This window comes from Lepus europaeus, chromosome 22, assembly GCF_033115175.1.
Source record: "Lepus europaeus isolate LE1 chromosome 22, mLepTim1.pri, whole genome shotgun sequence".
Lineage (NCBI taxonomy): Eukaryota > Metazoa > Chordata > Mammalia > Lagomorpha > Leporidae > Lepus > Lepus europaeus.
The window spans coordinates 10,831,913-10,857,080 of NC_084848.1; the positions used below are offsets into that span (position 1 = coordinate 10,831,913).

A 25,168-nucleotide genomic window follows, 5' to 3' on the forward strand; every position below is an offset into this window, starting at 1 on the left:
CTGAGTGCAAAATGGAGGAATGCTGTTACTTCACCGTGGGTAGGAATGTTGAATGTGATACTGAAGTTTCCATGGATAATGGTGTTTAGAATTTTTGGTAAAATTTTATGCATAAATTGAACATCAGTTTTTATCCTAAAGGAGTAGGCTAATTAATGGTGTTTTAGCATTACGTCATTTGGGGAATTAAAGACTGAGTAAGGGTGACAACTGATGGCGATATTCTTTTTTAGTAAAAGAAAGTGAGGAAAAGGAGGTGCTCCTGAAAACCAATCTTTCTGGACGGCAGAGCCCAAGTTTCAAGCTTTCGTTGTCCAGTGGAACAAAGACTAACCTCACCAGCCAGTCATCCGCGGCAAGTCTGCCTGGGTCTCCGGGGTCACCTGGGTCCCCAGGGTCTCCAGGCTCTCCTGGATCCGTCCCTAAAAACACATCTCAGACGGCAGCTATTACTACAAAGGTACAGTCTGCCTCTCGGGACTCGCACGTTTCCCAAGTTCTCCTAACATAACTCCTCAGGAATAATTGTGACCTGGGCTCCTGTCTTCTGGACCTGCTTTAGCATTTGTGAACTAGGAGATGGATCCACTAACTACCACATGAGCTTATCTGAAAGTTGAGAAATTTCTGAAACTTTTTTCAGTCAACATTGCAAAAGTATATTTTGCCTTCTAGATCTATAAAAAAATAAGTATAAATAAAATATAAATAAAAAAATAAATATAAAAGAATATTTTGCCTTCTAGATCTATAGGTTCAAATACATTTTTGATAATGTTCATAGAAATTTTTGAGTTTAGTTACCTTTTACTTAATTTTTTTCCCAACTAATTCTCAAACTTTGTAAGGAAAGAGAATATAATGACTGTATTACCCTAACTTTATTTTGACAAGGAAGGTTTATTTAAAAAAAAAAAAAAAGAATTAACCATCTAATGTCACTAACACTTTATATAAGAAAATTTTTTTTTTAATATTTTATTTATTTATTTGAAAGAGTTACACAGAGAGAGGAGAGAGAGAGAGGTCTTCCATCCACTGGTTCACTCCCCAGTTGGCCGAAACAGCCGGAGCTGCGCCGATCTGAAGCCAGGAGCTTCTTCCGGTATCCCACGTGGGTACAGGGGCCCAAGGACTTGGGCCATCTTCTGCTGCTTTCTCAGGCCGTAGCAGAGAGCTGAATCAGAAGTGGAGCAGCTGGGTCTCAAACTGGTGCCCATATGGGATGCTGGTGCTTCAGGCCAGGGTGTTAACCCGCTGCGCCACAGCTCCGGCCCTGGAGCAAAATTTTTTTTTTTTTTTTTTTGATAGGCAGAGTGGATAGTGAGAGAGACAGAGAGAAAGGTCTTCCTTTGCCGTTGGTTCACCCTCCAATGGCCGCCACGGCCGGCGCACCGCGCTGATCAGATGGCAGGAGCCAGGTGCTTCTCCTGGTCTCCCATGGGGTGCAGGGCCCAAGCACTTGGGCCATCCTCCACTGCCTTCCCAGGCCATAGCAGAGAGCTGGCCTGGAAGAGGGGCAACGGGGACAGAATCTGATGCCCCAACCAGGACTAGAACCTGGTTTGCTGGCGCCGCAAGGCAGAGGATTAGCCTGTTAAGCCACAGTGCCAGCCCTGGAGCAAAATTTTAATACCGTGGCCAGCATCCTGGCATAGCTGGTAAAGCCTCCTTCTGCCTACAACACCGGCATCCCATTTGGCTGCCAGTTCAAGTGCCAACTGCACGACTTGCAATCCAGCTCCCTGCTAATGCATCTGGAATAGCCGCAGAGGATGTTCCAAGTCTTTGCACCTACATGGGAGACCTGGAAGAAGCTCCTGGCTCCTGGTTTCAGCCTGGCCCAGCCCTGGCTGTTTTGTCCATTGAGTAATGAAGGATGGAAGACCTCTCTCTCTTTAAGTCTGTCTCACTCTGTAACTCTACCTTTCCAATAAATAAAAATAAAATCTTTGGGGACTGGCTCTGTGGCATAGCGGGTAAAGCCACCGCTTGCAATGCCGGCATCCCATATGGGCGCCAGTTCGAGTCTGACAGCTCTACTTCCAATCCAGCTCTCTGCTATGGCCTGAGAAAGCAGTAGAGGATGGCCCGAGTGCTTGGTCCCCCTGCACCTGTGTGGGAGACCTGGAAGAAGTTCCTGGCTCCTGGCTTTGGATTGGAGCAGCTCCAGCTGTTGTGGCCATTTGGGGAGTGAACCAGCAGATGAAAGATCTCTCTCTCACTCTCTCCCCCTCCACCTCTCCTTACCTCTCTCTCTCTCCCCCTCTCTGCCCCCCTCCTCCCTCCCTCCTTACCTCTCCCTCCCTCTCTCACTCTCTTCCTCTCTCCACCTCTCCTGCTCTCTCTGTGTAACTGACTTTCAAATAGATAAACAAATCTTTAAAAATAAAATCTTTTTATTTTTTATTTTTTTTTTAATTTTTGACAGGCAGAGTGGATAGAGAGAGAGACAGAGAGAAAGGTCTTCCTTTGCCGTTGGTTCACCCTCCAATGGCCGCTGCGGCCGGCGCATCGCGCTGATCCAAAGCCAGGAGCCAGGTGCTTCTCCTGGTCTCCCATGCGGGTGCAGGGCCCAAGCACTTGGGCCATCCTCCACTGCCTTCCCAGGCCACAGCAAACAGCTGGACTGGAAGAGGAGCAACCAGGACAGAATCTGGCGCCCCAACCAGGACTAGAACCTGGTGTGCCGGCGCCGCAAGGCGGAGGATTAGCCTGTTAAGCCACGGTGCCGGCCTAAAAATAAAATCTTTGAAAAAAAATTTTAATGCCGAAAATGTAGAAAAGACCATCTCAGAGTAAACCTAGTTTTTTTGGCTGCCTTACGCTGCCTTTTATTTATTTTTAGTTTTGAACTACAAAATATGTTAATTATTGGACTGCAGTTTTAGGAATTAATCTAAACCAGGAACAAAACATTTACCAGCAGCTTTTCTTCCTCCGTGAGCTGGAGGACCCCTAAGGGCTAGAAAGCGGATCTGAGTCAGGCTGAGGGCAAAAAGTAAATGTTACAGGGCCGTGCACACACAGCGAGCTCCACCAGTTTTCTGGAGGAGCAAGGCTCCACGAAGCCCGCATGAAATAATGAGAAAGAGACAAAATACAATTTCTTCCTCTTTGTTCTTACTTTTTTGAAAGGCAGAGAGGCAAAGCAAGATCTCCTGTCCCCTAGTTCATTCCCATAATGTTCCTATCAGCTGAGCCTGGGCCACGCCCAAGGTGGGAGTCCAGCACTCAATCCAGGTCTCCCACATGGGTGGCAAGAACCAAGCACTGAGCCTTCACCTGCTGCCTCCCAGGCTGTGCGTGAGCAGGAAGCTGGAGTCAGGAATGAAGGTGGCCTTGACCCCTGGCGTGCCAGTAGTAGGGGATGCCGGCTTTTGCAGGCACCCAGGCAGCAAATTAGCCATTATGCTAAACACCTGCCCCACTTGCCTGGTTTCTATTATAGGCTGTCTGCCCTCATTGCTGGAGGTCTGTTTGCTTTTAGCTTGATAGGATTTTAGGCTTTATGGCTTTAAAAAATATCTTAAGGCACTGTTAAGTTCTGAAACATTTGGAATTCAGTAGTGATTCTCTGTGAAATGTGACCATCTGAGTGATTTGCTAGGATTCTAAACTACTTAAATTTTTGAGAGAAAATGTTTTAATTATAGGTAACTTAAAAGATTTACCTTACTTTAAAAGTATGCATTTATTATGGGAAATTTAGAAAATGTTGAAAATAATGTAACAAATTTTTGTTTCATGGTCCCACCACCTATAAATAACCGCAATTTGTATGTTGAGATAAATTCAGCACAGATAGTTTAAAATGTTTTGTTTTCTGAACAGGGAGGACTTGTGGGTTTGGTAGATTATCCTGACGACGATGAAGATGATGATGAGGATGAAGACAAGGAAGACACGCTACCATTGTCAAAGAAAGCAAAATTTGAGTCATAATCAGCAACTGCCTTTGATCGGCACCTGTTGAAAAAACTGGTTCTCCAGCCCTCCCCCCTACGAAATCCACGACAGTGCAGCGGTCTCTTGTGAATGACGGACTGGAATCAGCCTCCCACACTTGACTTCTGCTCATCAAGTGCCAATACAATGGAGCAGCAGGAGGAGGGGACATCAACACACGTAGGAGAAAGACTTGAAGCCTTTGAGCTCTCCAGCTTGGACCACACATTGCCCTTTTCTCAGGGAAGGAAATGGAAACAAAAAGCCAACAGGGCAGGGGTTTTGTAAGTGGAACTCTGGATTGACTGGTCAGTTGCTACAATCAGAATATGCTTTCTTGGACCATGTTTAAGACTCAGAAGAATGGGCTTCTCTGCCATGATTCTTCACGAGTTAAGAATGCCAGCAGTTTCTTTGTATAAAGAGACCTGCCTTTAAAATCACACATTCTGAACATTTTAGTCAAGCTACAACAGGTTTGGAAAACCTCTGTGGGGGAGGGGTGAATATAACGTTTCCTCTTTTTTATCTGTTCCCTTTGCCCTTCAAACTGCAGATTTTTTTTTAAGTGGGGATTTGTCCCTACTTGATTAAAGATTGAGTGGAATTCTAGATGTGGTCATTTGTGTCATAATTTTTTTTGTTTCATTTTTTTGATTTTTCCTCCCTCCCTGAGTGTATGCTTAGTTGTTGAGTATATATATTTGGGACCATTAAAACCTTTTTTGATGTAATATAACCTAACGTTGTGCTGGTACCTGTTTTACCATGTGTAACTTTTGTTCTACATCACAGTTCTTAATTTGTTTAGAGTTTTATGAAAGATGGTATAGTTTTTATTGACAAAAGCAAAGTAATCTTACAACTATGTGCATACAAAAGCAATACTATTTTGTGACTAAATATTTTATATTAAAATTTACATCAGCAGCTGTCTTGAGAATTCAGGGAAATAGAGTGGAATTTAAAACTTCAGTTTTGTTAAATCTTGAAACATGAAATTAGCATTCCAAAGAGATTCTGAAATTTCGTATCTTGGGCAAATGACGGTACATTAAATCAAAATTGAGGATGAATGATTTAAACATAACATTTGACTTTTGAATAATAAAAAGAAAAGTAAAGAGTAAGAGAAATGGTATTAGTTGTATGTTTCCTTTTTTTTTTTTTTTTTTTTTTTTTTTTGCTTTAAACTGCTCCCTTTGGAATACCAGTTTGAGTTGTAAAGTGGTGGCTCCTAAATAAATAGCCAGCCAGAGGAGCAACAGAAATAACTTAGGAAGACATTATTTTTAAATAGGTTCTTTTGGTGTCTCGGATGTGATGAATTTCTTTCAAGGAAATGAAAATAAATATCTCGATTCCACATACTCACTAGTTTAAGTGAAGAGTTTTGAGATTATTGAATGTATTTGCAGATGTGAGTAAAACTTCATTATCCAGGAAAGGATATTATTTTAAGTACAATATACTTTAACTGAGTATTTAGCAAGCACTATGTGCTTCTGTCTTCCCTTTTGTGTAATCCTTAGTAAATTCTAGTTGTACCAAAAACAAGGCTATCTTAGCAGTTGGTAGAGAACCATAAAGTGACAACTTGATACAGTTATGGAGAGAGTTTTATTGTTGGCCAATAACTTTTTTTTTTTTTTTTTAACAGGCAGAGTGGATAGTGAGAGAGAGAGAGAAAGGTCTTCCTTTTTGCCGTTGGTTCACCCTCCAATGGCCGCTGCGGCCGGCGCATCGTGCTGATTCAAAGCCAGGAGCCAGGTGCTTCTCCTGGTCTCCAATGCGGGTGCAGGGCCCAAGCACTTGGGCCATCCTCCACTGCCTTCCCGGGCCATAGCAGAGAGCTGGCCTGGAAGAGGGGCAACCGGGACTAGAACCCAGTGTGCCAGCGCCGCAAGGCGGAGGATTAGCCTGTTAAGCCACGCCGCCGGCCAAATAACTTTTTTTTAACAGCAAAAACTTTGGGTACATAATTATAAGAACTTAAGTGTATTTCACTAGAGTGTGGAGCTACTTCAGAGTCACAAATAAGCTACTAATAATTAACTTGTAATAGAGAAAATGGGATCTAAGTCAATTAAATTATATCTCCCTTTGTTTGCAAGCTCCCATGTCAACTGAACTTTGTGCCTTAAATGCTATTTAAACACGTTTCTGATTCTTGAAATAGTTATTCATATTTTGTCTTGGTATTCTGAGGGTTCTTGGAGCAAGGGAAGAATTCTCACTGGCTTTGAAAAATTGTAGTTCAGTCTGTCAAAAAATAGATGTTTTGGTCTTCCACAGGTAAGAGATGCCTTTTTGTTGATGGACTGCTGTGTTCCCTTAATCATTAGTGGTCATGGTTACTGGAACAGAACTTGACACAAGTATTGCTATAATAAGAGAAATGAAGCCTAAAATAGCTTGTCATCTCAGGAATAGTGTTAGCAAGAAATTGCTAGAAATACAGCCTTGAATTAATACAGTTCTGTCTGACTCAAAAGTCTGTGCTGTTACTTCATATAGGTGTTATCTTGGTAAGTGATGTGGATATAATTACAAATTCTTTTCTACTTAAATGATACTTTGCTCATCCTGCAGCGTTTACAGTTAAAATAAATTTTTTAAAGATTTATTTATTTGAAAGAGTTACAGAGAGAGGTAGAGACAGAGAGGTCTTCCATCCGCTAGTTCACTCTCCAGATGGCCAAAACGGTCTGAGCTGAAGCCAGGAACCAGGAGCTTCTTCCAGGTCTCTCATGTGGGTGCAGGGGGCCCAAGGACTTGGCCATTTTCTACTGCTGCTTTCCCAGGCCATAGCAGAGAACTGGATTGGAAGTGGAGCAGCCGGGACTAGAATCAGCACCCATATGGAATGCCGGTGCTTCAGGCCAGGGCACCCACTGTGCCACAGCACCAGCCCCCAGTTAAAATAATTTTCACCTCCCCAAGTGATTACCCAGCAATTTCTGAAAAACATTTGTAGACTTCTTTTTTTAACAGAATGATTTTTTTTCCTTGCCCCCATTAGTTTGTTTCAGTAAATTTGGAAATGAAAAGGTGACATGGAGCAAGGGGGAATGTTTCTACTGCTGTTTGTGTTCTTAATTGATTTAAGTTCTGGGAGGTTTTGTGGGGGAGGGAGGGTCTGGAGGTGTTTTTGGTTTGGTTTGGTTTGAAGATTTATTTATTTGTTTGTTTGAAAGTTACAGATAGGAAGGAACAGAGAGCTTTCATCCATATGTTCACTCCTGGCTGAGCCAGGCCAAAGCCAGGAGCTAGGAGCTTCATTAAGGTCTCCCACATGGGGAGCCAGCACTGTGGCGCAGCGGGTTAAAGCCCTGGCCTGAAGCGCCAGCATCCCATATGGGCGCTGGTGCTAGTCCCGGCTGCTTCTCTTCCAATCCAGCTCTCTGCTATGGCCTGCCTGCGAAAGTAGTAGAAGATGGCCCAAGTCCTTGGGCTCCTGCACCCTAGTGGGAGACCCAGAAGAAGCTCCTGGCTCCTGGCTTTGAATTGGCACAGCTCCGGCTGTTTGGAGAGTGAACCAGCGGATGGAAGGCCTCTCTCCCTGTCTCTACCTCTCTCTAACTCTGACTTTCAAATAAATAAAGTCTTAAAAAAAAAAAAAAGAAAGAACGGTCTCCCACATGGGTGGCAGGAGTCCAAGCCTTTGGGCCATCTTCCACTGCTTTTTCCAGACAGTTAACAGGGAATTGGATTGGAAGTGGGGCAGCTAGAACATGAACCAGTACCCATATGGGCTGCTGGCATCACAGGTGGCAGCACCAGAACACTGGCCTCTTTGTAAAGATTGTGACATTAGAACAACAGTGGGCTTCAACTAAGATTTGGGGCCAGATGCTGCGGCATAACTGGTTAAGGCACTGCTTGCAATGCTGACAAACCATATGGGCTCTGACAACAAGCCAGCTCCCTGCTAATGCACCTAGGAAAGCAGTGGAAGATGGCTCAAGTGCTTGGGCCCCTGCACCCACGTGGGAGACCCAGATGAAACTCCTGCCTCCTGAGTTCAGCCTGGCCCAGCCCCAGCTGTTGTGGCCATTTGGGGAGTGAACCAGTGGTTGGAAGATTTTTTCTCTCTTTCAAATAAAAGAAATCTTAAAAAAAAAAATCTAAGTGGAAGACTTCTGAAATTTTCAACGGGTTTCAAGTATTTGCCATAAATAACTTTGAACAGCATGGTCAAAGTTCCATTTAGAAGAAAATTGAAAATTTAGAACCTTGAAAATTCTTAAACGCCAATTATGCCACTTTTATTGTTCTGAGGGAGAGGATTGTAAAAGACAGCATCTGAGGAAATGAGTTCCTCATCGGTAGGCTTTGATTCCACTGCTACATCACTTTGATTTTTCTCTTTCTGCCTTTAATGCCTCCACTTGACTCTTTAGAATGATAAATCTAAAAGAAAACTATAGAGACTCTCTTCAGATAGACATGACTTTACTCAAGTCTGATGTTTAGTCTCTCTCTTTTTTTTTTTTTTTTTTTTTTTGACAGGCAGAGTGGACAGTGAGAGAGAGACAGAGAGAAAGGTCTTCCTTTTGCCGTTGGTTCACCCTCCAATGGCCGCCGCGGTAGGCGCGCTGCGGCCAGCGCACCGCGCTGATCCAAAGCCAGGAGCCAGGTGCTTCTCCTGGTCTCCCATGGGGTGCAGGGCCCAAGCACTTGGGCCATCCTCCACTGCACTCCCGGGCCACAGCAGAGAGCTGGCCTGGAAGAGGGGCAACCGGGACAGGATCGGTGCCCCGACCGGGACTAGAACCCGGTGTGCCGGCGCCGCAAGGCGGAGGATTAGCCTAGTGAGCCGCGGCGCTTAGCGAGGCGTTTAGCCTCTTAAAAAATTCTGGTTGGAAACACAGATCTCTTCAGCCTCCCTGCTTGCAAGCAGTGATGCTGCCAACATGGTGCTTAGATGGCTTTTCCTTCGGGACTTCTTCCACCCCCACTGTCCCCAGGAGATTGCGCTGGCACAGGTCACACTTTCCCTACAAATTCAGTGGGCCTTTTCCATGTTTAGTGGGATGGCACGTAGGCAGCAGTAGCTACTGCCCACTGTCTTCTGAATATCTTTCTCTTGGTTTCTCTTGTGCTTTAATGTCTGAGTATTTATTTTTAAAATTTATTTGAGAGAGTGACAGGGAGAGAGAGAGATCTATCCACCGACTGGTTCACTCTCGAGATGGCCACAACCGCCTGGCTCAATCCAGGTGCTGGGAACTCCATCCAGGAGCAGAGTCGCCAGGTTTCTCCTGCTGCGTGCTGACGCCCAGCCCTGGTCTGTTAGTGGCTCTTCCAGTGCTGAACGTATCTGGGTTCCTCCTGAGCGCTCGTCTCCCCAAGCCCCAGCCAGACTGCATGTCTTGTATGTTGTGCCCTAAGGGAGCCTGCTTTGCTTGCGAGTTCTCCTCCCTGCCTTTGCTGATGAACTCGTTTTTGTCCTTCTGTTGGACCTCTCAGTTGCAGAGATGCCCACTTGCTCGAGAGGACGCCCAAAAACCCAGACTCCAAACCAGCTGATGCAAAAAGCATGAGGTATTTATTGTACGTTTGCACAAACGGGCCCCTCACCTCAGGCAGTGAGGAGCATTGAGCGGCAGTTTTACACAGGTTATATAGGCAACGAATTAGCATATTCCTAACGCATGCATAGGATTGGTCAGTTCAGAGGGACCGTTAGCATATGGGAGAATGCTGGCGAAGAATGCTGGTGGAGAGTGCTGGTATAAAATGCAGAGGTGGCACGGGATTGGTTGGTTCGGAGGGACAATTAGCATACCGGAGAATGCTGAGGGAGAGTGCTAAGGTGTTACAGGATTGGCCGGTCGCAGTGACATCATAAGTGTGCGCCTAGAGACCCTCCGAAGGGAGGGGCAGCTCTGCTCTGGGGCGCGCCCAGAGGTTTCCTGGAGGGGAGGGGCAGCTCTGCTCTGGGGCGCGCCCAGAGGTTTCCTGTCCCTCTCCCCCATAAGGGTCCTTCATTCCCTCCTTTTCTCTTTGCACAGATTTTAATCCTAAAATCTATTGGACCTCGGAGATCTTTGAAGCTTGACACTGGTACTGTTGAGTCAGCACCCGGGTTTGGAGTTAAACTTGCCAAGCTAGGCGAAAGGGTGGCTGGCAAGAGGGGTGGTCTGGGGAGAGCCTGCCTCACTGGAGGGAGGGAACTCTGTTTTTGCTGGACTGGGTTGAATCCCACTGACTGGGGACTGGGAGCCATACACGCCCCAATAGTTCAAATTATTTTGGTCAGGTACATCCCAGGTATCTAACCCAGTAACCAGTTGACATACGTTCGGGTATAAGGTGGGCCACCATGCCCTGGGGGTATGTAACCACTAACAGACCAGGCCACCCGTCCTGTGGGGGAAATTACTTCCCGCGTTAACAATTGTGGAGCATGGGGATTGGAAAAACAATGGGGAAAGGCCAGAAACATCACAAATATTAAACAGTTTTTGAAAGTCTTAGCTTGAGCGGGTTCTGAGTGCGCTGGAGCTTCCATTTGGCTGGTCTATCCGGATCCTCGGGGCCCTGGGGAGGTGGTGCTCGCTTCACGTGTGAGGCGTGGACCCACGCAGCGATTCCGTCGACCTTGAGAGCGGTGGGAGTTGTCAACAGCACAGTGAAAGGGCCTTGCCACCGGGGCTCTAGAGTTTTAGATTCGGACATACACGGCATCACCGATTTGGAAAGGATGTGGGATAGTTGTCGTCTTGGGTTGGTAGGCTGCTGCAAGAGGTTTCCAGACCTGGTTCTGGATGATCTGGAGCGCTCTCAACCGGGCCTGTAACCTAGGGGCATCGGCAACGGAGTCACTGGCAAGGTCAAGCAAGCCTGCTATTGGTGGGGGCCCTCCACAAAGGACCTCGCATGGTGTCAGTCCGCAATGAGAGGGCGTGTTTCGGACCCGGAACAACACCATAGGGAGGAGTTGGACCCAGTCTTTAACGCCAGTCTCCAACGCTAATTTGGTCAAGGCGCCAGATGTTGGGTCTTAGTCCACCCGTACAAGGATGGACTGGGTCCGAGGAAAGGTAAGTGCGCGCCGCTCGCCCGTTCCCCAGCCTCCTGGTCCCGGAGACAATCAGACGCAGCGGGGAGTCAAGTCTAGCAAGGACTCAGTCACCTTCTGCATAATAGTACCTTTTATAACACAAAACTGCAGAGTCATTGGGGCAGGGCTAAGGACCAACCAATTACTTAAAAAACACCTTGGGGGGGGGATTTCTATAGGACTAGCCCTATGTCTATACACTTGTTACTAGTTTTGTTACCTCCCTTGTTGTTGCGCAGCCAATTAGTTTTAGTGGTAAACAACTTTGGATTCCGCCCATCTTACTTCCTCTGGGCGCCATCTTACTTGGCTCCGCGTGGCTTCGTTTCGCGCAGTTCGGTCGGGGGCACCCTGGAGCAGCTGCGCATGCAGAGCCCCCGGGCCTGGCCTGGCCTGGCCTGGCCGCGCTCATGCCCCACAGATTCCCCCTTTTTGTTTTAGCACGCGGTCCCTGTCTTAGGTTGCCCCCAGCCGTCCTTGCCCTTACCCGTCATTGGTAACCCAGGCAGCTTGGCCATGAGCCCTGTCTTAGGTTGGTGCAGGACGCTGGGTGCTTTACCCGTCTTGGGGTGTCGCGTGACTTGTAATTATGGGGGCGTGGTGAGCTTTCTCCACCGCCTGTCTTAGGTTGTTCCGGTCCATCCAGAATCTTACCCGTCATTGGCAATGTGGAGAGCACCGGGGGCGCTTCCCCAGTTCAGGGGATCGTAGCCCTCTATGGCTAGCAGCCTCTGGTAATGAACCTCAACCTGTCTTACCCTTGTTGCCTCTATGCGCTGTTGTATAAACTGTATAAGCCTATTCGTTATGCATGGGCCAATGGCAAGGATTAAAAGCAGGGCAAGAAGCAGTCCAAGAAGAGAGAAGAGGTAGGGAAAGAGTCCATTAAGGCTCATCCAAAAGAGGCTTTTTTGGAGTACACACTAGATTACCTTGGAAACCAGAAATAAACACCTTGAACATAAGAGTTAGCACACAAAATCCGCACATAACTTAGAACTATTTAACAGAGCTAAAAAGAGCTTACATGACCTAACTTTAGAAATGGCAGAGTAACCCACTAAGCAGACACTGTTAAAAAGAGACACTATAGTTTTTGCAAAAGCAGATCTGTAAAAGAAACAAGTTTAAAGCATATTAAGGACATATAAAAACTTGTAAGACCACCTTAGCTGGAAAGCAAAAACACGAATACAACATAGGTCCGACATCATCTACAATATTTTAACACACTGCATAATTTAAATAGACTTAAACAGTTGTTACTTTAACAAATTTAGAGTCCCATCCTTTGAGAGTTCCAGGGATCCTACTGGAAGTCCCAAAGTTGTTAGACTCCATTTGAGAATTTAAACTGTTAGAGAGTCAACCGCCTAGCCAAAAACTAGTACGTATAACCTGAATATTTTAACCAAAGCTGTGGGGTAGATCTGATCAGAGTTAGGTAATCACTTAAACATTAAAGGCAGACAAATCCAATAAAACACGAAACCTTCAAGACACGTGCAAACTCTTAGATAAGTTAACTACAGCAGCACAGAAAAGAGCTGGTCATCAGCATAGGAGCCCATTGCTTAGGACAGGGAAACACATCTGAAACAAAGCGGCAGGGAATGAGAGACTTCCGTAGTGCTGGAGAAAAAGTTTCATTAACTGCAAATAAAGACTCATTAGGTTGGAAAGGGTTAATGGATGAAGGTTTTTGTTCCTTTAGGTAAGGCCAGTGGTAGCCAAAGGCATTTTTTCTTCCTAGTGAGGACAGCATTGAATTGTAAATGGAGAGGAAAAAAGCAGCCCAAGGACTAGTCTCCCCTAGAGTATCTGGCTGTGGTCTGCAAGGGTGCAACAGGCTACACTGACTGGAAGAGAGTGCAGAGAAAGGCCGTGGTCCCCCATTTACAGGGAAGACTGTGCACGTCGGGGCCTAGTAGGACTGGCTGTGAGGTTGGGTAGGCATGCTGTTTACAAGATGGCGGCGGGTGATTTAAGGGAGGGGAATAACCAAAAAGGGGTGGCCACATGGGCGGAATTGGAGGCGCAGTGCCTTGAGGCAGTGTTGGGCTTTTAGGGGTTGCTGCCACACCTGAAGGCTCCACCTTAGTTTTAACTGCCTCTGGGGATTTACGAGCCTCCCTCAGGCCAGTGCAGGCCTTCCCTTTCCTCCTGCTCCTTGTGGATCCTTTTTGTTGTAAATCCTTTCTGCCTCCTTCATTAAATCTTGTATAGTATATCCCTGAAGCCCCTCTAGCCGCTGCAATTTATTGCGGATGTCCGGCGCTGACTGTCCTATAAAGGACATGATTACATCTCCCTGCCGGTCCTCTGCCAGGGGGTCAAACGGGGTGTACATACGGTAGGCTTCCATTAATCTTTCTAGGAAGCCTGCCAGCGTTTCCTCAGCCCCCTGCACTACTGCACGTACCTTGGCCAAATTGGTGGGGCGCTTTCCAGCCCCTCTGAGACCCGCAAGGAGAACCTGGCGGTAAAGACGAAGTCGCTCCCTACCAGCAACGGTGGTGTAGTCCCAATCAGGACGGGTTAAGGGAAACGCCTCCTCGATTTCGTTTGGCAGTAGGGTCGGTCGGCCATCTGCTCCAGGGACGTTTTTCCGTGCCTCGAGGTAGACGCGCTGCTTTTCCTCAGTAGTGAAGAGGGTCTGCAGAAGCTGCTGACAATCATCCCAGGTGGGCTGATGAGTCAATAAAATTGACTCGATCAGCCCAGTCAGAGCCTAGGGGTCTTGAGAGAAAGAGGGGTTATGGGTTTTCCAATTGTAAAGATCGGAAGCAGAGAATGGCCAGTACTGCATCTGGCCAGCCACCGAGCGAAGAGGAAAAGCCTGCGAAGTCCAGACGCTTCCCGAGCCCCCTGCCTGCCCCCGACGGAGGCGCAGGCGGCTGGAGGGCGGGGAAGGCGCTGAGACTTCTTCCCCTGCCCTCGTGGAATCGCGCGCGTTCTCGAACGTCCTTCCAGTGATCTAGAGTGAGACTTAAAGGGGTGGTTATTTGTTGACCCTTGCGTGTAAGGATTTCAGCCCAAACAAAAAGAACAGCCAATGCACAGACATATACAGTAAGCAAGACAAAACACATGGCTAGGACAAATCGAACGCTATTGCGCTATTTTTGGGAGCGGCTGCCTGACCAGCCCTCCCCGGGAAGGAGGGAGACTTAGTCTCCGACCCACCTCCAGACCACCCCGAGTGCGTCTTCCGGGGGAACAGACCGAGGGTTTCCCCTCATAACCCGGAGCGTCCTCCGGGTAACGGGCCAGGGGTTGCTGGGCACGCCTGCCTCCCCCACTGGTCCCACAGAGTCAGGTCAGATACTGGCCAGTCAGAATACTCAAGACGAAGACAACAACAGACAGAAAACACTTAATTATACCTCCAACTGGTCCGCAGAGAATGGGTCTGAGGGCGACCTCGAGCCCCACGTTGGGCGCCAAAAATGTTGGACCTCTCAGTTGCAGAGATGCCCACTTGCTCGAGAGGACGCCCAAAAACCCAGACTCCAAACCAGCTGATGCAAAAAGCATGAGGTATTTATTGTACGTTTGCACAAACGGGCCCCTCACCTCAGGCAGTGAGGAGCATTGAGCGGCAGTTTTACACAGGTTATATAGGCAACGAATTAGCATATTCCTAACGCATGCATAGGATTGGTCAGTTCAGAGGGACCGTTAGCATATGGGAGAATGCTGGCGAAGAATGCTGGTGGAGAGTGCTGGTATAAAATGCAGAGGTGGCACGGGATTGGTTGGTTCGGAGGGACAATTAGCATACCGGAGAATGCTGAGGGAGAGTGCTAAGGTGTTACAGGATTGGCCGGTCGCAGTGACATCATAAGTGTGCGCCTAGAGACCCTCCGAAGGGAGGGGCAGCTCTGCTCTGGGGCGCGCCCAGAGGTTTCCTGGAGGGGAGGGGCAGCTCTGCTCTGGGGCGCGCCCAGAGGTTTCCTGTCCCTCTCCCCCATAAGGGTCCTTCACTTCAGCATGCAAAAATGTCCCCTTGGCAACCAGTCTCTTCTTTGGACAGGGTTGTATCCTTTTAGACTTTTTTCTTTGAAGTTCTATTTATGGGGCCAGCATTGTGGCATAGCGGGTAAAGCCACCACCTGCATTCCATATGGGTGCCGGTTCAATTCCTGGCTTCTCCACTTCTCAACGAGCTCCCTAATGGTATGGGAAAGCAGTGGAGGATGGTCCAAGTACTTAGATCTCTGCTCTTGGCTCCTGGCCTCCATCTGGACCAGCCCAGGCCATTGTGGCCATCTGGGGAATGAACTAGTGGATGGAAGATTGTGTTTGTGTCTTCCTCCCTTTCTGTAACTGTGCCTTTAAAATAATAAGTCTTTTAAAAAATAGTAAAGGTTTATTTGGAAGGCAGAGTTGCAAGGAGAGAATCTTCCATCCATTGATGCACTACCCAAATGGCTGCAACAGCTAGGACTGCGCCAGGCTGAAGCCAGGAGCCTGAAACTCCATCTGGGTCTCACGTGGAGTCAGGGCTGAAGGGCCTGAGCCATCTTCCCCTGGTGCATCAGTTGCAAACTGGATTGGAAATGGAGCAGTTGAGACTGGAGTCAGTCCCCCTGTGGGATGCTGGCATTGCAGGTAGTGGCCCAAACCCATTGTGCTGCAACGCCGGCCTCGCCTTTTGACTTCTCTTGCAAGATACACCTAACCCACAAATGCATTTCAAGAAATAGTTTGCTGGATAAGTGAAGGAAAGACAGGACTGTGCACACAGTATACAGACTTGGGAAGCATTAGCTGTTACTTTTAAGCAGTCAAGAGTCTTGACTCATTCTTGACCATGAAATTCCCTTCTTTGTGGTTATCGAGAGGGGACTCGGGACCTCTGGCTTTGTACCTTTGAGGTGTGGGGTCGTTCCATGAATTTAAAACAGCCCTTGTCAGTAGACTAACATCATAAATCGCTGGAGCAGCTTCTAAAATCTCCTGTTTAAGTTTCTTAAATTTTTATTTTACTTGCTTGAGAGCCCTACCCCTTGGTTAACTTCTAAAATGCCTGCCGTGTCTAGGACTGGGCCAGACCAGAGCTGGATGTGAGTGGTACAAACCCACTGATTGCCCATCACTGCTGCCTCCCAAGGTCTGCATGAGCAGGAAGGAGGAGTCGGGGGCCAGAACCAGGGCTATCCAATCCAGGCCCTCCAGTGTGGGACATGCCCATCATCTGCCTCTTAAGTGCAGGGCTAAATATTGTTACCGCTTTCCTGGTCGGTCTGTCCTGCTCCCACCCCCGTACTCTTTCAGAGTAGCTTTTGAACCTTGTTCTTTGCACCCAAGGATGTGGAGCTCCCCGTTGCCACTGTACGTTTCACAGATCACCCACCGTCCGCATCTTGCCGCGTTTGCTGGAAGGTGACCTAGCGGGTCACCTAGGGAACGCCCTTACGCGCGCTCTCAGCTTGCCCAGGCCCAGGCACACTTGGAACAGCGCCCCCGTCTAAGCTTCCTGCTCAAGTTTGCCCAGGATTCTTCTGTCAGCCCACCACGTTGTGGCTCAGACGGAGAGGAGCGGTGGCTTGGCCCCGGCCTGCACGTCGCAGGCTGATGATGCTGATGGGTTTTCCTTTTCCCTTTAGGTTTAGTGATGATTTCCGTGACACCTGTGTTCTGGCAGCAAATCTGCTATGAACTGGAACTGCTTTCTTAATTTCATTTTTGGGACATTCAGTGCAAGGCATAAAGACGGGCTGGTGCCATGGTGTTAGTGGGTTTAGCTTCCTCCTGCGGCACTGGCATCCCATATGGGAGCCGGTTGCTCCCGCTTCTGATCCAGCTCCCTGCTAATGGCCTGGGAAAGCAGTGGAAGATGGCCCAAGTGCTTGGGCCCCTGCACCCATGTGGGAGACCAGAAGAATGTCCTGGCTCCTGGCTTCAGATTGGCCCCGCTCCAGCCATTGCAGCCATTTGGGGAATGAACCAACAGATGGAAGACCCGTTTCTCCCGCTCCCTGTCTGTAACTCTGCCTCTCAAATATATCAATCTTTTTTAAAAAATATTTAAAACAAAATATAAAAAAGTATAAGAATAGAATTGATTTTTGTAGGTTGGTGTTGTTTCCCACAACTTTGATTTTACCTGTGTGTGACTTCCAGCACCCTGACTTGAGGATGGCTTCCTTAGGGAAATGCGAGATTGTTCCTCTCTGACGTGCTCACCTCTCTTCTGGATGCCTTTCTCTTCATTGCCTGCCCGCGTGTGCCGACTCGAAAGGTCCATACCGTGTCGCATGCAAGTGGCGAGGGCCCTCATGGCGACAGTGACCTAATGGAAGCGGCCGGCTTCGTGTGCAGTGGTTATCCCGGTCAGCGGGCGGTGCTCCTGGGTGGGGTTGTCACAGCTCAGGTTCCATGTGCGCTGGGCTGAAGGAAAAAAATTGGTCGCTGTTCTGTTAAAAAGCCAGAAGGTGACCCCAGATGCTGGAATGCTGGTCATGCGGCCATCCAGGTCCCTCCTGACAAGCCCGTGTGGCGAGGGCTCTGACAGACAGCTGCTGTGGGTGTGATCACAGCAGTGGGCCTGGACGAGAAGGTCAGAAGGCTGAGTGAGTATTACCCCTAACCCTGCTCCCCGCCCCCAAATCTAAATGAGTGAGTGGTGGGAGAAACACCTCAGAGCTGTTCATCTCCATTGGCCTTGACGCTTCCGACGGCAAAACTGCTTGGGGAGAATGGCTGTGGGCACTTTGGGTTTGGGGGTGTGGCAGTCTTTAAGTTACTTGTTTTTAAAATCAGTGCTTTGCCATGGAAGCAGTGCAGCCCAAACTCCATCATGGGGTTTTGAGACCCACTATACAAAGTTTAAGGAGAGAGGAAAAGCCCATTTCCAGTGGTGACGAATAAAATGGGAAACAGCTCCGTCGTGGGGCTGTGGAGGCTGCTGTGTGCGGGACTTGTGACTGGGTGGCTCTGATGCAAGTTTCCTTCTCTCTGGCCATCAGCAGGGTCTACAGAGGAAAGGGATCCAGTACTTCGTCAATTTCAGGTTTTCATGCCTGCAAGAAAGCTGGGTTCTGCGTGGGCTGGAGATGTGCTGATGCTCAAACAACGGCTCAGTCTGGAGAACCCACACCAAACCAGAGTCAGCGGGGACAGAGCGCGTCCGTGCGCATGGAAACAGCGCCTTGGTTCGTGCGGAGCTTCCTGCGAAGGCTGTTGGACACGATCTGCGTGGTGCTGTGCCCCGCAGGATTTAAACTAGTGAGAAGGAAACAAGCAGAAACGAGGGGGGATCCTTGGGGACAAAGTTGAACGCAGAGATGGCACGCTGAACACTAGAAGAGATGTTGACAGAAGTTGGCTGTACAGAGTGGGCAGACGCCCAGCCGGTGGACTGAAAGTGACCGTGGCCGCCATGGTGCTCGCCGCACCGATGCAGAGAGGCGGGGCGGTCTGCAGCAGAAGCCCAGCTGATGTCGAAAAGCCACTTCCAAAACCCCAGGGAGTTACGAGGGGCTTGGAGGAGCTAGAGCCGCCTTCCAGCTGCAGGCGAGACGGCAGGACTCACGCCGCCGAATTCCACGACATGCTCCCGAGCGGCCGTGGCCGTGACCGTGTGGTCCTGGCCTGTGGACTTCGGGGGCCACTGAAGTCGTTCAGAAAGCAAGCGGCGGGACTCGACGAGGGTGCCATGGCGGGCTGGACGGTGCGCGGAGGAGAGGAGGTGCCCAGGGCCGGGGAGGAAGCGGACGGACGCTGCTCCGCCTGCCCTGCTGTCTGGTACTGCGCAACTGAGTCACCAAGCCCAGAACTCGGCCCAGCGCGGTGACCATGACAACGAATCTCCACTCTGTTGGGGGTACTGACTGCCCCGGGCTCATCAGGCAGAGGCCGGACTCCACCTGCGACTCCTGTGTTTGGAGACGGGGCCGCTAGGGAGGTAGCGGAGGCCCAGTGAGTGAGGCCGTGGGCCCCTAGAAGGGCAGGGGCTGCAGCTCCTCCTCCCGGCTCACCCCAGGCAGGCAGACATCTGGTCCGAGGCCTGACACAGATACGAGGGTGACTGCGCTGCTTCCGTGTGACAGCAGCCCCGGCGTACGATTCCTTCTTACCAGGAACCTTCACCTTTGCACCCGAAGGAAGCACTTGACCTCTCTGGCTTGTCCCAAGTGTCGGTGTCGCTACAGTGGTGCTGTGGGCTACGAGGGAATAAAGGCTACTAGAATACAAGCAGCGTGGCGCCCGGCGTGGGTCTGCGAAGTGACACGGGGCAGGGGCAGGAGATGCAACAGAGACACTGGGCCAGTGACACCTCACGTCCTCAATGGTCGGCTCCAGGTTTCCTCGCGCTGCACGGGATTCTCTGCTTCTGGAATTTTCCATGCTGTATCTGAGACTGCAGGAAGGGCAACTACAGATACGCGGCTGCCACTGCACGCGGTCTCCCCAGTTTATGCGGACAGAAATCGGGAGGATGTACGTGGGAAGGGGTACGAAGGGCACGTAGCGTTGCAAGGAACGTGAAGCTGGATCTGCCAAGCTGAGGCCGTGCACTTAACGTTGGGACGTTTTAAAGCCAATGTTCTTGGAAGGTTTGGAAGCGCTCTAACAGTTTGGGTAGTTTTCTGAGCCTGGGACAAAAAGGTGGCCCACAGAAAATGAAGTTGAGATGCCAGACCTGCTTTGCTGTCCTGTGGCGGAAGGGACCCCAAGGCCCAGGAGGACTGGAGTGTTGGCGACAGTTGTCCTTGGATCTGCTCTCCCACCACGGGGTGGGGGGGCACCCTTCGCCAGGAACGTGAGAAGCAGCACTGAGAGGGGCTCCTTTCCGACGATCAGAAATGACGGGGCAGCTGCTGCCGCCGGACGTGAAGTCCAAGTGCAGCGCGGGTCTCGGATCCTGGGCTGGCGGGGCCCCTGGTGGCCGGTGGGGAGCGCCGCGCAGCAGGCAGAACGTCAAGTCCTGAATGTGGGTGCCTGTTGGGAGGAGAAGTAGCCAGATACAGTTATACTCCAGGTCACCAGCTGCGGCCAGTAGTTTGGCATTCAGGCACTTGGGAAGAGCATCATTGAAAAATCGGTCCCAAGGAAGTCTCAGGAAGAGGGCCACGGCTGGGCAAAAACGAACAGCCCCGAAGCAGGCTATGCGCGCTCCATGTGACTGCTCCCCCAAGGCTGGGTGTCCCGTTCTGTGGCTCCCGCCACCGTGTCGCTGCCCAGGGGGGTCGTGAGCAGAGTGGCTGTGGTGCAGGGATGAAGGCTCTGCGCACGGACTCAGCAACACCAGCTCACTTGCCTGGGCCGACCAAGCCACAGCCACTGCCTGGCGCCAAGCCCCAGTCCGGTAGACTGGAAGTCAAGATGCCGCCTGGTCGCTCCGGGTTCCTCAGACCCCGCAGGCAGAGGAGGGGTCCTGCGCTGGCTGGGCTCCTGCTCCTGACCCCAGGGGGGCCTGCACTGCCCCCCACAAGGAGGTAAGGAAGGGGGTCTGTGGAACACAGGCGCTCCCTGAGCACGGCTCTCAGCCCTGCCACGCACCCGCATGGGAAATCTGCCCGACTGGGATGTGGGCTGGAGGCCCGGGCAGGGGAAGGGTGAACACAGGCACTGCCTTCTGGAGCCCTGGGCCGTCAGGTGCCAGGGGATCAGCTGCACTGCTTAGACATCAGCTCACGCAGGCAGGTCTTGGGCGGGTCCCAAGGTTCCGCAGTGTTCTCAGGCTTGTGGCTGCTCCCCGCGCAGACTTTGAGAAGCTGGGGCCAGGAGAGACATTGGGGTTGGCTCCCGGACATGGGCAGCACAAGTCGGTCTTCCTCTGTCCCCCCCAACCACACACATGCACACACACACACACATACACACCAGCGCTCCTCCGTGCCAGCCCTGCTCCACTCTGGACCTGAACACCCTCACAGATTGACCTCTCATCCCATCCAGGCCTCCAGGGGCACAGACGTGGTCTTTTTTTTTTTTTAAGATTAATTTATTTATTTGAAAGAGCTATAGGGGGAGAGAGAGAGAGAGATCTCCTATCTGCTGGTTCACTCCCCAGATGGCTGCCATAACTGGAGCTGCTCCGGTCAGGAGCCTCCTCCAGGTCTCCCAAGTGGGTGCAGGAGCCCAAGCACTTGGGCCATCTTCTGCTGCTTTCCCAGAAGCATTAGCATGGAGCTGGATTGGAAGTGGAGCAACCGGGACTCGAACCCGCACCCACATGGGCTCCCGGCACTGCAGGCGGCAGCCTAACCTGCTGCACAACTAGGCCAAGGGATGATGTTTCTGAAACGCAGACTCAGCCAGGTGCCTGCCCGGCTTCCGCCCTAACGATGACACCTTCCCCTTAGCGCCCAGACGGCTTCACCAGTCCCCTTAGGACCTCACAAGCCGCCCCTGGCTGGGCCACCTCCCGAAGGCCTTGGCCCACGGGGCCCTCGGTCTGCAGTGCCACGCCCTTCCTCTAAGCTCGGTCGAATGTCACAACCTCAGCCAGGCTTTCTCGACCCCCTGGGAGAAGCCAAGGGTTGAACACGGCCCCCTGGGTGCTCTTCCCGCCCTTACGCACGCCTTCCAAGACGCCCTTGGGCTCCTTTGCGTGCCTGCTGCCCTGCTGTGCACCCTAGGCTTTGGCGTCCGAGACCACAGCCTGGTCTCCTCTGTTTTTGCTGAACACAGTTCTGAGCCCCTGCTGAGTTTGGGTGTGGTTTGTGTGGGTTCCTGTGTTGGAAGCTGGGTGCTCAGCGTGGCGGGACCTTTAAGAGGTGGGGCTTAGGCATGTTAATTAGGTCACTGGAGGTGATTAAGCAGTTCCTTTGCAGAGGGAGACTGGCCCCTGCCTGTGCTCTGGCTGCCTGCCTGCCAGACCTCTCCCTCCTGCACAGGCTGCGGTTTCCTGTGAGGCCTGCACCTGAGACCCATAGGCTGCCCAGTCGTGGGCTCCATACGTCACTCAGCTCGGGTATTTTGTTATAACAATGTGAAGTGGACAAATACAGCACATGGCTTCCATACGATTTTTGGTTTTTTAAGTTCATTTGTTTGGAAGGCCAAGTGATGGAGAGTTGGGGAGGCAGAGGGAGAGAGCTTGCATCCACTGGTTTCACTCTCAAATGCTTGCCACAGCCAGGGCTGGGCCAGGCTGAAGCCAGGAGTCAGGTACTCCATCTGGGTCTCCCATGGGGGTGACAGGAACCCGAGTGCTCAGGCCGTCCTGTGCTACCTCCCAGGCACATCGGCAGGGAGCTGCATCAGAAGTGGAGATGTGGGCCGGCGCTGTGGCGCAGTAGGTTAATCTTCCGCCTGCAGTGCCAGCATCCCATATGGGGCACCGGTTCTAGTCCCAGCTACTCCAAGTGCGGTCCAGCTCTCTGCTATGGCCTGGGAAAGCAGTGGAAGATGGCCCCTGCACCTGGAGTACCCAGAAGAAGCTCCTGGCTCCTGGCTTCAGATCAGCCCAGCTCTGGCTGTTGCGGCCATTTGGGGAGTGAATCAGCGGATGGAAGACCTCTCTCTCTCTCTCTCTCTCTCTCTCTCTCACTGTCTGTAACTCTACCTCTCAAATAAATAAATAAATAAAATATTTTTTAAAAAAAAGTGGAGATGGGGGCTGGCACATTGCGTTAAGCCACATGCTTGCAATGCTGGCATCCCAAATGGGAGCCGGTTCAAGTCCCAGCTGCTCCACTTCCAATCAAGTTCCCTGAAAGAAAGAGGAAGGAAAGGAGGGTGGGAGGGAGGGAGGGAGGGAGATGGTACTTGATCCCAAGCTGTGGACCACGGGATGCAGGCGTCCGGAGTGATTGCTTAGCCAGCTGCAGCACCACGCCCACCCCAGGACAGTGAGTCAGGAAGAGAGCACTAGGCTCTCAGGAACCTGCATCTTGGTCCCAAATCAAAATTTGCTCAGCAAGCTTGTTTGGAAGGCCGAGTGATGGAGAGTTGGGGAGGCAGAGGGAGAGCGAGCTTGCGTACACATTGGTCAGGCAGGTCACAGCTCCTCCATGCAATGCTGTGATAAACAACAATGTGAGAATACGTCAAAAATGTCAAATGCTGGCAGGCGCCGCGGCTCACTAGGCTAATCCTCCACCTGCGGCACCGGCACACCAGGTTCTAGTCCCGGTCGGGGCGCCGGATTCTGTCCCGGTTGCCCCTCTTCCAGGCCAGCTCTCTGCTGTGGCCCGGGAGGGCAGTGGAGGATGGTCCAAGTGCTTGGGCCCTGCACCTGCATGGGAGGACCAGGAGAAGCACTTGGCTCCTGCCTTCAGATCAGTGCGGTGCGCCGGCAGCGGCAGCCATTGGAGGGTGAACCAACGGCAAAAGGAAGACCTTTCTCTCTGTCTCTCTCTCTCACTGTCCACTCTGCCTGTCAAAAAAAAAAAAAAAAAGTCAAATACTGTAGTCATTTTAGCAACTTCAATAATCAAAAAAACCTGCTTTTCATTGGACAGTTAGGATATGCCACAAACTTGACCTAGAGTGTTCCTAATCCCCACAACATCTTTGTCAGGTGGTAGAGACCAAGTGGGGCAGATAAGCAAACCAAAGCTAAGAGCAGTTAAGAAATTTGTTTCAGGGGCCCACATTGTGGCACAGTGGGTTAAGATACCCTGCGACACCAGCATCCCATATGGTTGCCAGTTCAAGTCCTGGCTGCTCCACTTGCAGTCCAGCTCCCTGCTAATGCGCCTGGGAAAGCAGCGGACACATAGAGAGAGATCCTCCATCCGCTGGTTTACTCCTCAAACGCCCACCACAGTCAGGCTACAACCAGAACTGGAAATTCAGTCTGAGTCTCCCATGTGGGTGGCAGGGGCCCAAGCACTTGAGCCATCACCCGCTGCCTCCCGGGGTGTCCATTAGCAGGAAGCTGAGACAGAACCGGCCCCAGACACTGATACGGGGTGCTGGTGTCCCACCTGGCGTTATGACTGCTACCCCAGACACTGGCCCTGCTGGTCCCCAACTGATGCACTTTCCAGTAAAGCTTCTTCAAATTATATTGTGTTATCTAATAACTCATCTTCATAATGAACGATTTAATTTTTACTATAATTATTGGTCTATTTGCAGCTTTAAAAATGTTAAATATGTAACTTTCCTTTTTTTTAATTAAAATTTCAAAAATTGATTTGAAAGGCAGACTGACAAAGCGAGCTCCTCCATCTATTGGTTCACTCTCCAAATGCCCACTCAGCCAGGGCGGGGCCAGAACAAAGCCAGGGGCCTGGGGCTTCATCCTGGTCTCCCATGGGGAGCAGGAAGCTTTTATCGGGAGCAGAATAGCTGGCACTCAATCCGGCACTCTGATACGGGATGCAGGTGTCCCAGGAGGCCGTTCTGTGGTGTATTTTTACTTATTTGAAAGGCAGAGTGACAGAGCGAGTGAGCGAGCGAGCAAAGGGGTGCTTCCCTCCACTGGTTCTCTCCCTAAATGCTGGGCGAGGGTGAAGCCAAGAGCTTGGCTCTCCGGGCGGCAGGGCCCCAGTCATCCCTGCTGCCTCCCACGGTGCGCTTTACCAGGAGGCTGGACGGGAAGTGGAGCAGCCGGGACTCAGATTGGCTGATGTGGGATGCCGGCATCACAGGATGGCTTAATCCTCTGTGTCACCAGCCCACCGACTTTAATTTTTAAAACCTTTTTCTGGGGAAGGCATTTGGCAGCGAGTTGTTAGGGATGCCCGCGTCCCATACGCCCATTCAAGTCCCGGCTGCTCTGCTTCTGATCCAGCTTCCTGCTAATGCACCTGGGAGGCAGCAGGTGCTGGCTCAAGGGCTTGGGTCCCTGCCTCCCAGGTGGGAGACCTGGCTTGAGTTTCAGGTCTCGACTTTGCTGGCCTAACCTTGGCTGTTTGGGGCATTTGGGGAGTGAGCCAGCAGAGACATCTCTCTCCATCTGCCTGTCTTTGCCTTTCAGAAATAATGAAAATAAATATTTAAAAAATATTTACTTGTTTGAGAGGGAGATAGACAAAGCTCCCATCCATTAGTTAACTCCAAGAATACCTGCAACAGACGCTGAGAATTCAACCCGTGTCTTCCACGTGGGTGTTAGAGACCCAAGTTCCCGCGGAAGCTGGGATCAGGAGCCAAGCTGGGGATGGAACCCAGGTCCTCCAGAATGAGATGAGAGTCAAGACCAGCGTCTACCGCAGGCCAGTGCTCGCCCCAGGATGTAACTGT

General features: G+C 50.6%; 1 protein-coding gene across 2 annotated transcripts in view; it reads left to right on the forward strand.

Moving 5' to 3' along the window:
* The window catches only part of PPP4R3A (protein phosphatase 4 regulatory subunit 3A), a 48,879-nt gene extending 43,798 nt beyond the window's left edge, over nt 1-5,081 (forward strand). For both annotated transcript variants that reach the window (XM_062181665.1, XM_062181666.1), the window contains exons 14-15: nt 234-460; nt 3,835-5,081. In XM_062181665.1, coding sequence (XP_062037649.1) covers nt 234-460; nt 3,835-3,945 — 338 coding nt within the window. In that variant the 3' untranslated portion in view covers nt 3,946-5,081. The remainder of the gene's footprint in view (nt 1-233; nt 461-3,834) is intronic.
* Nucleotides 5,082-25,168: the final 20,087 nt, after the last annotated feature.